Below are 13510 nucleotides of genomic sequence, written 5' to 3'. Positions count from 1 at the left end.
AAGTAAAAGGTATTGTGTCCGACTACAACTTAAAAAAACCATTTTTTTAAAAAAAGGTAGTTTAATTAAATCTGGAGTTTCCAAACTGAATATCTTTGCTATATTCTGAGTTGCTTAGATGGGCTCACAGGGAGGTGGGTCCTCAAACCAATTTCCCTCTCGTGCTTCAAAGGAAGAGTTTATTTGACTCAAAAAAGGGGTGCTAATGAAGAGCTAAAAATAATAACGGCAACACTCTGTAAACCACTGGATAGGTTTTTAATAAATTAATACAATACCTTGAACAATGCCTGGCACATAGGAAGCCCTATGTGTGTTAGCGATTGTAACCATCCTCCTCTTCCTCCTCTAAATGCCCTTTCATTCTGACTCTAGAAAATGTTTGGCTTTGCTACCTTGGGTAACAGCATACCTTCTGAGCCTCAGTTTCCTCATCTATAGGACATGAGACTACTGGCCTCAGGAAGTCCCTGAACACCACGGACTGTGGGAACATGTGAAGCCCAGCAGCCAGCCACAAGCACCCCCACCCTGGTGTGCTGTGTGAACCTTGGGAAGCTATTGCCCTTTTGAGCCTTGGGTTCCTCTCCTGGAAAACACAGAGACATCCAGCTGTCAGACAGTCTTTCTGAGCTGCAGGAAGATGGGTGATCTCTTAGGATTCTGAGGACAGAGACTGGGCCTCTCTTTAGGGTCAAGAATACCAGTTTTTCTGCCTTTTGGGGGGGACAGGGAAGGAGGAGCTTTCTTTCTCAGATGCTGTGTGGTCTGTCTTCATTTCTAGTGTCTGTCCTTCTCTCTTGGGGTGTCTGACATCCCCCTCCAGGTCTCCATGCCTCATCATTGGTCTCTGTACTTCTCTCTGGGTCCCTGTCCCCTTTCCTCTGGGTCTCTATTCCCCTAAGGGGTCTTCTCTCTATGGGTCTCTGTTTCCCTCCTTTGGGTCTCTCTTTCCTTCTTTCTCTCTTTCTGTCCCACGGTCTCTCTTGGGTGTCTGTTTTCCCCTCCTTTTTGTTCCCTTATTATGTCTGAACAGAGTACACACAGCTTTCTGCCTGTCTGTCTTCCCTCATGGCTCTGACTTCCATGTCTCCATGCTAAACCACAAGGGAGGACAGACAGAGCTGGGGCAAGATGAACTCTCTCCATCTTCCTAGTTCACCTGGAGGCCCTTTTGATGAACACCTGAATCCAGGGATTCAAGACCCAGTCCCTCGCCTCCAGGGAGTAACGCTGGGCCAGTGGTTCAGTCCATTTCCCAGATCCGCAACACCACACTTCCTCCTGGATACATGACTCTTGCCAAGTGCTGTTATCCTTAGGTCCTGATGCTCCCACTAAGTGCAAAACCACCTAACATTGCCCTATGGATCCCATACATATAGTCCAACTCAATCAACAGAATTCACACAGTGACAAAACTCAGCATGGCCCTGTGAGACTCCAACAGTTTTATGACCCAACTGAACCAGCCTTATTGATACAACTTGACAAAACCCTTAAAAGGTGAACTCAGCCATAGGTTCCAACCCAACTTAACCCACTGTGACCTAGAAAGCTCATATTCTATTACTTGACTGTGTATTTCTACATGACTCACAAGTTCACAGAACCTAAAAAAAACATGGTCCTAGAAGAAACACAATGCCACACAATTCTCGACATGTCTCAACACAACTCAACAACACCATGCATGGACCACACAATGGATCTCCACAGTGCCATGGGGGACTACCTGATGTGATCCAGCACAACTCTAGGGAGCTCACAAATCCTGTGTAATGCATTTGGACAAGACTTACTCAGACTCACCAGCCAACCCAACCCAACGTGGACCTAGGAAACACACAGGATGATATGTATTTGTATAAAAAATATACAAATATGAGAAAACCTATCTCAACATTACCCCAAAAGGCCCCATGAGCTGTGTACTACTCAATGCAGTACAAACCAGCGGAGTTCCCCCTCAGCCCAACACCAGCCGTTGCCATTCTTGGCTATTTGAGGACCCACAGGAGCTACCAAACCACACAACTCAAGACCCAACAAGAGTCAGCATTCCCCACTTGTTACCTCTTAACCTAGATCTTCCTAAACCCAATCCCCTCCCACTATTTCCCCCTCTACCCTCCCTGCAGACCTCAACTGTCCCTCACACTTCAGTGACCAGGTGTTTCCCAGGGGGCGCCCAGAGTGGAGGTGGCAGCTCAGGCACTTCTCCATCCATCAAGCCCCCATTGGCCTTGCCCTCTAGAGTGCCACAGGGCTGTGTGTCCACATGGCTGTACATCCCGGCCTCTTCACCCTCCGTCTCCCGGTGGTAAAAGTAGCTGAAGTTGGAGACAATGACTGGTACAGGCAAGGAAATGGTCAGCACACCAGCGATGGCACACAGAGAACCCACTATCTTGCCACCCACAGTGACAGGTGCCATGTCACCGTAGCCAACTGTGGTCATGGTGACCACTGCCCACCAGAAGGACTCGGGGATGCTGGTGAAATGGGAGTCTACTCGATCAACTTCAGCAAAGTAGACTGCGCTGGAAAAGAGGACCACCCCGATGAAGAGGAAAAAGATGAGGAGGCCCAGCTCACGCATGGAGGCCCGAAGTGTCTGGCCCAAGATCTGCAGGCCCTTTGAATGCCGGGACAGCTTGAAGATGCGGAAGACACGCACCAATCGGATGACCCGCAGGATGGCCAGAGACATGGCTGGTTGACCCACACCCCGCTGTCGGGCCAGCTCAGTGCCCAGTGCCACAAAGTAGGGCAGGATGGCCACAAAATCGATGAGGTTCATCACGTTCTTGAAGAAGACTGCCTTGCTCGGGCAGGCCACCAGGCGTACCAGCAGCTCAAAGGAGAACCAACAGATGCACAGCGTCTCCACCACAAAGAATGGGTCGTTGAAGGGCAAGCGGGAAGTGGTTCCTGGCACGGGGCTGGAGCCATTCAGCCGAGCGGGGAACTGCAGGAAAGAAAGGGTTCAGGAAGGGACAGGCCAGGGCTGGGACATGGGAATAGTCTTATTCATTGAATAAATATCCAATTACTTTCTATAGATTGGTCAGTGGTCACTCTCCCAAGGCCCCAAGTGACCCAATTGTCCCAACACTCCCTCCCAGGACTCAAGGGAACATCCATTTGGAGAGGTAATTTTCTGATCTCCTGACCCATGGGTGGCTGGAAAGGTAGTCCCTGCCGGGTCACCGAGGGCAACTCCTGACATGATGCTTGAGTAGGGTGCAACCCTTTCCTTCCAAAGTCCTCCCTCCCAGTATTGATTTTCCAGAGCAGAGAAGGGTCCCTGTGCGCTGCCCCTTCATGCCCTGACTTTCCTTGCCCTCCCCAACCGTAGCCCAGAAAATAAGGGCTCAAGATCTCTGTTCGACCTTTTGCTCACTACCCTCAGCCTGACTCTCTGTGATTGATCCCTCCTCCTCTAACCTCAGTCCCATTCTCTCTCTTCAGGCCTGGCTTGAACCCCTCCAGTCCATCATTCCCACTGCTCTCTGCATAGACCCCGAGCTTTTCATATTCCATCCTACAGCTCCGATTTTTAATGTTCCTGTCCACTTGCCCCTGCTCCAAGAGCCCTGTGCTCTGCTGGCCTGTTTCTCACTACAGAAACCAGCCTTCTGTCTGACACGGCAGGTCCCTTTAGTGGGAGTACAGGTCAGACTCTGTACTTGCGCGTAGCCCCTTGCCCCGCCTTCTGATTGGTCAGGTCCTTCTGAGACCCGCCCATCTCCTCCAGAGCCCCGCCTCCCTTCCAGCCAGGCCCCGCCCCTCACCGGGCCAGCTGCGGCCACTGAAGCTAGTCCCGGGTCGTAGCGGTCATCGCGGAAATCGGGCAGCGTCTCAAGGCAGAAGACTACGATAGAGACGAGGATGACAAGCACCGACACGACGGCCAGCACGCGCGCGGCCTGTGAGCTCTCGGGGAACTCGAAGAGCAGCCAGAGCTGGCGCGCGAAGGCATGGCGGGGCAGGGGGCGCTCGGGCGGCACCGGGCAGCCCTCGTCCTCGCGCAGGCGCGCCAGCGCCGCCGCGCCCAGCCCGTAGAAGGCCACCTCCTCCAGGAAGACGTCGAGCGGCACGTGCGCCGGCCTCCGCAGCCGACCACCCGACTGGTAGTAGTAGAGTACGGCGTCGAAGCTGGGCCGATGTCGGTCGAAGAAGTACTCGCGGCGCGCACCGTCGTAGAAGCGGCTGCGGCGCACCGGGTCCCCCAGCAGTGTGTCTGGGAAGCGGCCCAGCGTGCGCGCCCGCGTCTCGAAGCGCAGTCCGGCCACGTTGAGCACCACTCGCTCGCAGCAGCCGCACGGCGGCGGGCACCGCGGCTCCATGGCGCGCGTAGCCCCGGCGACCCGCGGACGGACGTGTGGCCCCGATGCCCGGCCCGGCGCGGCCCCGCCTCGGCCGCCGCCGCCGCCGCCTCCCCAGCCCGGTGTCCGGTGTCCGGGCGTAAAAATAGCCCGGCCATCCCGCCAGGGCGCGGGGGAGGGGTCGCCGTGACCCCTGCGGGGCGGAGGGCAGCCCGGCGCCCTCTGCCGGGACGCCCGCCTTCCCCCAGCCCCGCTGCACCACTCTCCGCCGCTGTCTGCGTCCTGGGCCTCTCTTCACCCCGTCTCCCTCTCGCTGGGGAGCTGTGCTCTGCGTCTCTCGAGTCTCTGTGTGTGTCCTCTCTCTCTTCTCTTTTTCTCTCTTGGAGTCGCATATTTCTCTCCCCCTCTTCCTGTCTGTCTGTCTCTCTAAGTCTCTGGATCTACTTGTGTCAATCGCTTTGGGTCTCTGTTGGGGATGTATCTTTGAGTATCTCTTTACGGGTCAGTTATCTCTGAGACCTGTGCCCCTGAGGACCTCTGTCTGGGGATCTCTGTCTTTCTGGATCTCTGACTTTATTTTGATCCTTGTTTCTCGAGAGGTCCGTGTTTGTGTTTTGCCTTCCTTTGTCTCTATTCTTTCTCTGGCTCCCTTCTCACTGGTTCTCTTAGTCCTCCGTGTCTCTGTCCCTGAGTGTCTCTGGGTTTCCGCCTTTTTTTTTGAGGTCTTTTCCTTTCCCTGTATCCCTAAACGGCGCGTGTCTGTTGTAGTGCCTCAGGACGACTCGGGTCATTTCCTTGAATCTCTGACCCTTACCCTTGGTGATGCCCTGGTGGCAACTGTCCTGGTGGTTGCCCCGTCCTGGGGCCCCTTTGGCAGCTGCAAACCACAGAACATGTTCGACCCATCCCCTCGCCAGAGTCTGCCCAGGGGTCTCCACTTGTTTTCTCTGTAAGACTTTCTAAGATGCAGCGGGACCTGAGCTGTATGTAGTGCTGAATGGTGCAAAAGGAGGCGGGGAGATGCTGTAGGGTCACTCTCAGGAACCGAAGGGCAGACTGAAGATGGCCTTCCGGTCACCGGTATCCGGTGACACCGAGTAAAAATAGCCCATCAGATAGGCTTGGGGAGGTGGCTGGTGGCGGGCATCGGTTCCCCACCTCCACTGGGAAGGGGGTTCTGGGCGCCCTCTGCTGGGGGCATGGAGAGACGAACTAAGAGTTGTAACTGCCGATTTTTTTTTTCTTCTTACCAGAAATTGAACCCAGGGAAGTTGTACCACTGATACATATTCCCAGCCCTTTTTTAATTTTTTAAATTTTTTTTAAATTTTGAGACAAGAGCTAGCCAAGTTTCTTAGGGTCTCGCTGAGTTGCTGACCCTGGCCTTGAACTTAGGATCCTTCCACCTCAGCCTCTGGAGCTGTTGGGATTACAGGCATGCATTGCTATTGGCTCCTGTCAATTTGCTTTTTAAATTATTTTTAAGTTGTAGATAGACAGAATACTTTTATTTCTTATGTCGAACCCACAGTGCTTCACACGTGCTAGGCACGTGCTCTACCACTGAGCCATGAACCCAGCCCTCCTGTCAATTTTTGAGGCATTCTTTTTGTTTATTTCTGGAAAGCTATGTCTCCTCTCTAGTTGTCTGTCCTCCTCCTCTGTGTGTTTGTGTGCATTTCTTTCATGGTTTATTTTTGGTTTTCTATATTGCCAGGCTGGCCTTGAACTCCTGGGATCAAGTGGCCTCCTGCCATGGCCACTCCAGTAGCTCCCCAGTTGCTGGCTTGACTCTTTCGTGGTCTCTGCTGGCCCCTACCTGTCTGATTTGTCTCCCTTATTTCTTTGTTTTTATTTTTTCTTCCATTCTCTGACGTCCTTTTGTGGGTCTTTAAGCTCTGAGTTTCTGTGTTGGTTGCAGGACCAAACCTTTCATCAATCAACCCAGAGCTCCTTCAGTGGCCCCAGGTCTCTTCCATGAGTCAAGGTGGCATCATGGTGGGGCCTGGTGATTCTGAGTGGCTACTCTTCCCATGGCTCTTTCATTTTCACCCAGCTTTGTACACCCTTAATCTAATCAGTCCCCCATCCTTTGCAACTTCCAAACCTTTGAAGGGACAGAAAGTCATGGACTATCAACAGCAGCATCTCCAGTAACCCCTCGGCACCTCATTCACCTTCTTGCTCTAAATGACCCCCCTCCTCCCCATAGACCCCACTTCCCTCTGGCTGCTGGGCCTGGAGGTAAGGCAGATGTCTTCCTTCTTGTGGCTTTTAGTCAACTCTACCTGACTTTGAAAATGTCAACTTTTTTGGAGCTGATGCTATCTATGGATACATGTTCCCATCTATCTCTTTCTTTCTTTCTTTTTTTTTTTTTTGCTATGAATGGAACCCAGAAACTCACTCATGCTAAACAAGTGCTTTACTACTGAGCTACATCCCCAGTTCCATCCCATCCTTTGATGAAGTCATTTCATTACCTTCTGTCCATTCCTGCTCATTCATGGACAATTTTAGATTCTGCCTACCTATCACTCCAAAACTACTGTCTTATGCATTTCAGTATCCTCATATACATGATCCTTTAATAACCTGGCCTGGACTATATTGTAATTTCTAAAAAAAGGGCTTCTCAGCCAGGTGCGGTGGCACATACCTGTAATCCCAGTGGCTCAGGAGGATTGTGAGTTCAAAGCCACCCTCAGCAACAGCAAGGCACTAAACAACTCAGGAGACCCTGGTCTCTAAATAAAATACAAAAACAAGTGCTGGGGATGTGGCTCAGTGGTCGAGTGCCCCTGAGTTCAATCCCTAGTACCAATTTTTTTTTTAAAGGGCTTCTCCTGTATTTCTTGTCTCACTTGGTTGTCTGAAACTTTGCCACACCCCATCATTAGATTCCATGTTCCGTTTTTGGTGTCAGACCACTGAGGAAGGAACGTTATGTGATTTCTGAGGTTGGGCCATAAGAGGCAACACAGCTTTCCATCTCAATCTTTCTTGGGATAGTAGTCCAGGCCAGATGAAGAGGAAGATAGGCTACTGGCCTTTGGCCCTGGTGGAATTTAAGGCCCACGGCCAGCACCTGGAAGCAGGTCTCCCGGCCCATCCAGGGTGCTGATGTTCCTGAACTATGGATAAGCCTGCCCCATCAAGCCCTACGCAGATAACAGACCTATGAGTAAAATAAATGTTCTTTATTGTTTGCAGCCATGCAGTTTTGGGGGTGAAAATACAACCACCACAGTAATAGATATCCAGAATGTGGCCTCTGGGTGTTCCTATTCCAACTATTTTCCCCTCCACACTGTCTGAGCATCTTTCTTTTTTTCTTTTTTTTTTTTTAAGATTTCAATTTTTTAAATACTTTTTTTTAGATGTTGATGGAACTTTATTTTATTCATTTATTTGTACGCGGTGCTGAGAATTGAACCCGGTGCCTCGCACATGCTAGGCAAGCACTCTACCACTGAGTCACAACCCCAGCCCTGAGCATCTTTCTTTATTTCAAAAGAGAAAACAAAACAAAATTTTGTGCTGCTGGGAATTGAACCCAGGTCCTTGCACATGCTAGGGACATACTGTAGCATTGAACTCTACCCCAGCTCTAAAGAATGTGGGGTGGGGATGTGTCCTAGTATTAGAGCACTTGCCTATCATGTGCAAGGACTTGGGTTCCATCCCTAGTGTCATGAAAAAAGAAAAAAGGCACTTCTTCCATCTGTCTTTAGCTCTGACCTGTGACCCCTACCAGGGCAGGGTGGTTCAAATCCCACCCTAGAGAATTCTCATTCTGGGGGGCACCGGGGGAGACTGAACCAAAGTGACATACCTATCCCTCTGCATTTATGATCCCAAACCCAAGCCTGGTAATGTTACATGTCCCTAATCCATGCACTCTCCACCCCTCCAAGATAACTATTACTCAGCTATCTTCTCTGCAAACCTCCTGCAGCACTCAGCACCTCTTCATCTCCATCCTTGAAAACATTGAAGTAGCCAAAACGCTTCATTGTTCGACAGCCTATGCTGCCAGATCCCTGCTTTTCATTAGTTGAGTGGATCATCTGGTCCCCCCACAGTCTAAGACCAATGTCCTGCCAACACGCTGGATCCTCTCTTCCTGCTCCAGCTGCACATTCTGCTCTAGTCATTGCTTCTAATTCTTTCAGGTCTACAGCATGGGAAGGGAATAATGGTCCCCAAAGATGACCACTTCCTAGTCCCTGGAACCTCTGTCTATGTTATTTCTTATGAGAAGAGACTTTGAAGTCATGATTAAGCTGGGCGCGGTGGCACATGCCTGTAATCCCAGTGCTCAGGAGGCTGAGGCAGGAGGATCACAAGTATGAGGCCAGCCTTAACAATTTAGTGAGACCATGCCTCAAATTTTTAAAGAAATTTAGCTGGGTGCAGTGGCACACACCTGTAATTCCAGCAGCTCAGGAGGCTGAAGCAGGAGAATCACAAGTTCAAAACTAAACTTGGCAACTTAGCAAAGCCCTAAGAAGCCCTTACTGAGACCCTGTCTCAGAAAACAAAAAAGGATTGGGGATATGGCTTGGTGGTTAAGCACCCCTGGATTCAATCCCTGCTATCTCCCCCAAAATGTAATTAAATTAAAGCTCTTGAGTTGGGGAAATGATCCCAGGTTATCCAAATGGCTAGGAATCTTCATGAGAAAAGCAGGAAGGTCTAATTCATAGGGGATGTGAGGAGGGATGCAGAGATCAGAAGGTGCCAGGATGCTGGTTTGGAAGATAGTGGAAGTGCCACCAGCCAAGGAATGCAGGTGCAGAGAAATGGATTCTCCTCTGGAGCCCCTAGAAGGAATCTGTGTGGGAGGGACATTCATTTTAGATTTCTGACATCCAGAACTGAATGCTAATAAGCTTTATTTTAAGCCTCCAAGTTTGTAGTAATTGGTTACAGCAGCTAGTGGGAAGCCATGACAGTCAGACTCTCCCATTCCTCAATATCATCTCATGTTTTAATAGCATCTTTTTTTCTTTTCACTTTGAAGTAGTTGTTTTTGCATGTCATCCTTCATCCAGCTTCCCCTAATGACAGCATCTTATGCTGAAATGCTATATTTGTTCAAACTAAGACATTCACATTAGTATGACATTATTCCAAGTGGCAGTTTCCACTCAGGTTTCCATCTTTTTCATTCATGTCCTCTCCTCATTCCAGGGTCCAATCCGAGATACCACATTGCACTTAGTTGCCATGTCTCCTTTGTCTTCTGCAGTCTGTGGTAGTTTACTTTTTTATTGACTTTCATGACCTCAATACTTGTGTGTGTGTGTGTGTGTGTGTGTGTGTGTGTGTATGGTGCTGGGGATTGAACCCAGGGCCTTGTGCATGCAAGGCAAGCACTCCACCAACTGAGCTATGTCCCCAGCCCATGACCTCAACACTTTTAAAGAATACCAGTTATTTTGTAGACCATCCCTCAGTTTGTATTTGTCTGATTGTGGGTGTGTGCGTGGTGTGTGACTCCGGGGACCCCATGCATGCTAGGCCAGTGCTCTTACCACTGAGCTACATCCCAGCCCGGTCCTTAGTGCATGTCTCAGCAGCGTAGACACTGAGCGCTGCCTCCTTCCTGGGGGACTGTCCTTCCTTGCCTTTCTAGACCTACTCTCCTGCCTTTCCTCCTACAATTCACCATCAATGTCCTTTGCTGGTTCTTCCTGCTCTAGGTAAGCCCTAAATGTTGGAGGGTTCAGCCTGTGGAACCCTCCCTTCATCTTCTCTCATCTTCTATGTGACTTCATTTAGTCGCATGGCTTCAAATACCATCTGTACCCCAAAGACTCCAAAATTTAGGTTTCCTGCTCCATACTCTTCTGTGATCCCCAGACTCAAATATTCCAGTTTTCAATCCACATTTATGTATTTAACAGTTGTCTTTAACATATCTAAACCCAGAACCCTTTCCAATCCCTAATTCCACTCTTCTCCAAGTCTTCCCTCTCTAAACCAATGGCTCCATCATCAATTACCCAGTTGCTCAGTGGACAAATCTAGGAGTAAGGGTTATTACTATTAAGGGAAGATTAGCTTCTTTTAAAAATTTTCTTTAAATCTGTTACTTTGAAATAGTTATAAGACTTACAGTGGACTTAGAGCAAGAAAAGTGCAGAGTACCCTTCACCCAGTTTCCATTACTTTCAACCATCATACAATTATTTGAGCCAAGGTTAATGTGTATTAACTAAACCATGTACTTTAGTTTTTCTGATTCAGAATTCAACCCAGAATCCTATGTTGTGTTTTGGTGCCTCCTTAATCTTCTCTAGGAGATATTTTTTTAGATATTTATTTTTTAGTTATAGGTGGACACAATATCTTTATTTTTTATTTTATGTGGTGCTGAGAATCGAACACAGTGCCTCATGCATGCTAGGCAAGCACTGTACTTCTGAGCCACAACCCCAGTCCTCCTCTAGGAGATTTAAAAAAAATTTTTTTCTTAGTTGTTGATAGATCTTTATTTATTTTTAAAATTTATTTATATGTGGTGCTGAGAATTGAACCCAGTGCCTCACACATGCTAAGCAAGTGAGCTACCGCTGAGCCACAGTCCCAGCCCTCCTCTAGGAGATTTTTAATTTCCCCTTTCTTAGGCAGGAGAGGCACTTGAGATCCAACCCAGGGCACATGCAGGCGAGCACCCTACCACTGTGCCACACTTCTGGTCCATCCTTTTGATTTTTTTTCCACATTTTAATGGTGCATTACAGTTATACATATTGATGGGACAGCCCTGTCTTTTCTATACACTTTAATTCCATCCCTACAGACACAGAATAAGGAGCCCCAGGAACCTTCAAAGAATATAGCTAAATTGATCACTTCTTCCCACCCACTGCTAATATCTTTTTTTTTTTAATCAATACTGGGGATTGAACCCAGGGACTCTATCACCGAGTCACATCCCCAGTTGTTTTTTATTTTGACACAGGGTCTAGTTTCGTAGAGAGCCTCCCTAAATTGAGAAAAGGCTGCCTTTGAACTTGCAGTCCCCCGTTTCCGCCTCCCTAGTCGTTGGGATTATAGGCATGTGCTGATGTGCCTGGATGTATTTTTTTTTTAAAAAAAAATAAATCTATCGAAGCCTGGCATGGTGGTGCATGCCTGTAATCCCAGGGACTCCAGAGGCTGTGGCAGGAGGATCACAAGTTTAAAGTCAGCCTCAGCAACTTAGCAAGGCCCCAAGCAATTTACTGAGAACCTGTCTCAAAATAAGATAAAAAGGGCTGGGGGTGTGCACACGCTCTATGGTTAAACTCGCCTGGGGTAGTCCCTGGTACTAGTACTACTACTACTAAAATAATAACAAGTTAAATCATTAAAGTGTGAATTATGTTATATCCTTCCTCTGCCAAAACCCTTTCTTTCATTGCAAATAAGATGTGATCCTCCCCCACATACTGCATGATTCAGGCAATGACCAGCAATGGCTGCTACAATCCTTAGATGAGAGATAATTTGGTAACAGAACATTTTCACAAGTCAAAGTCTCACTGCTCAGACTACCAAGGGGAAAATGTACCTTTTACAAGGAGACATTAGGCAGGTGGCTCCTTGACCAAGTGACCCTTTGACCAGGTGACCAAACTCAGCATCATAACAGTGGAATCATTTGAATTATGCATCTCCAAACATGAAACAACTTGAATCCAGAGTATCATTAGCAACAGGTTCTTGCCCAAAATACTTAACTTCAATCTGTTCAAGTCTCTAGCCTCAGTTTGCATTTTATAGGGAAAACAGGAATAGTGGAAAAACTGAAATGCCAGGAGGAAACAATCAGACAAATCCAGAATGTGGGACATTCAGCAGGAAACTGGTCTGGACTTCAGGGGGAAAAAGTCATAAAGAAAAGTATGTGTCTATTCTACTTTATATTAAAGAGACAGGACAACCAATGCAATGTGTGAACTTTTATTTTTTGCTTTTTCCTTTTGAGGCTGGGTCTAACTGTTGCCTAGGCTTACCTCAAACTCTTGATTATGTGCAGCTGTGTGGCCCCCGACTGGATCCTGATTAAAACAAGATATTCTGGAGTCAGTTGGGATATCTGAATAAGGTCTGGGTAAATTTTCTTAGCAGAGAAAACTTTGAGGTTATGTAGGAGAAAGTACTCATTTTTAGGAAACATATGCTAAATGCTTGGGTGTGTGAAATGCCTCTGGAATCTACTTACAAATGGTATAGGAAAAAATATTAAGACAGGATTACTTTGTTTATTTTCATTAAATGTTGAAAAAACTTTGGACTTCTGAGAAAGCTGCAAAAATAATAGAGTTCACATATACACACACAAGCAAAATCTGTCAAAATATGTTTTAATGCACGTTATGGGCTTTTTTCAAAATATTTATTTTTTCCCACATTTTATTTTTATTTTTTTTAAAGAGAGAGAGTGAGAGAGAAAGAATTTTTAAAAAAATATTTATTGTTTTAGATTTCGGCGGATACAACATCTTTGTTTGTATGTGGTGCTGAGGATCCAACCTGGGCACACGCATGCCAGGCGAGTGCGCTATGGCCTGAGCCACATCCCTAGCCCTTCCCACATTTTATTATTGGTGCATTATAACTGTACATAATGGTGGGATTCATTATTATATATTCATATGTGCACAAGACATAACAACACAGTTTGGCCAAAACCATTCCCCAGTATTTCCCCTTTCCTACCCCTCCTCCTTCCCCCCAGTCCCTTTCCTCTACTGATTGCCCTTCAATTTTCGTAAAATTCTTTTCCTAATTCCACATATGAGAGAAAACACACAACCTTGACCTTCTAAGTTTGGCCTATTATGCTTCACAATGTTCCCACCTATTTTTTTTTGCATTGACTTAATTTCATAACTTTTTTATGGCTGAATAAAACTCCATTTGTGTGTGTGTGTGTGTGTGTGTGTGTGTGTGTGTGACATTAAAAAAAATCCATTTATCCATTGATGGACACTTAGACTGGTTCCATAGTTCAGCTATTGTGAATTGTGCTGCAATTAACATGGGTATGCAACCACGTATGAGTTTTCATATTATGGTTTCTTTCATATTTCTGAAGGCATAAAATTAGTAATTTGAATTTTGCAATAATTTCTGTAGTTAAAGGGATAATGTAATCCAAGACACTTAAATTACGATAGTTA

The 13510-nt window shown here is 47.3% G+C and overlaps 1 protein-coding gene across 1 annotated transcript; it reads right to left on the bottom strand.

The window, feature by feature from the left end:
• Window positions 1-235: 235 nt before the first annotated feature.
• Window positions 236-4418, bottom strand: Kcna7 (potassium voltage-gated channel subfamily A member 7). The gene is made up of 2 exons (XM_078031675.1): window positions 3798-4418; window positions 236-2971 (listed from the first exon to the last, which is right to left on the bottom strand). The coding sequence occupies exons 1-2, from the start codon at window positions 4350-4352 to the stop codon at window positions 2156-2158; spliced, it is 1371 nt and encodes a 456-aa protein (XP_077887801.1). The 5' UTR covers window positions 4353-4418; the 3' UTR covers window positions 236-2155.
• Between the last annotated feature and the right edge of the window lie 9092 nt (window positions 4419-13510).

The sequence above is a fragment of the Ictidomys tridecemlineatus genome, chromosome 15 (assembly GCF_052094955.1).
Source record: "Ictidomys tridecemlineatus isolate mIctTri1 chromosome 15, mIctTri1.hap1, whole genome shotgun sequence".
In the NCBI taxonomy this organism is placed as follows: domain Eukaryota; kingdom Metazoa; phylum Chordata; class Mammalia; order Rodentia; family Sciuridae; genus Ictidomys; species Ictidomys tridecemlineatus.
This window is presented reverse-complemented; position numbering and strand designations above follow the sequence as displayed.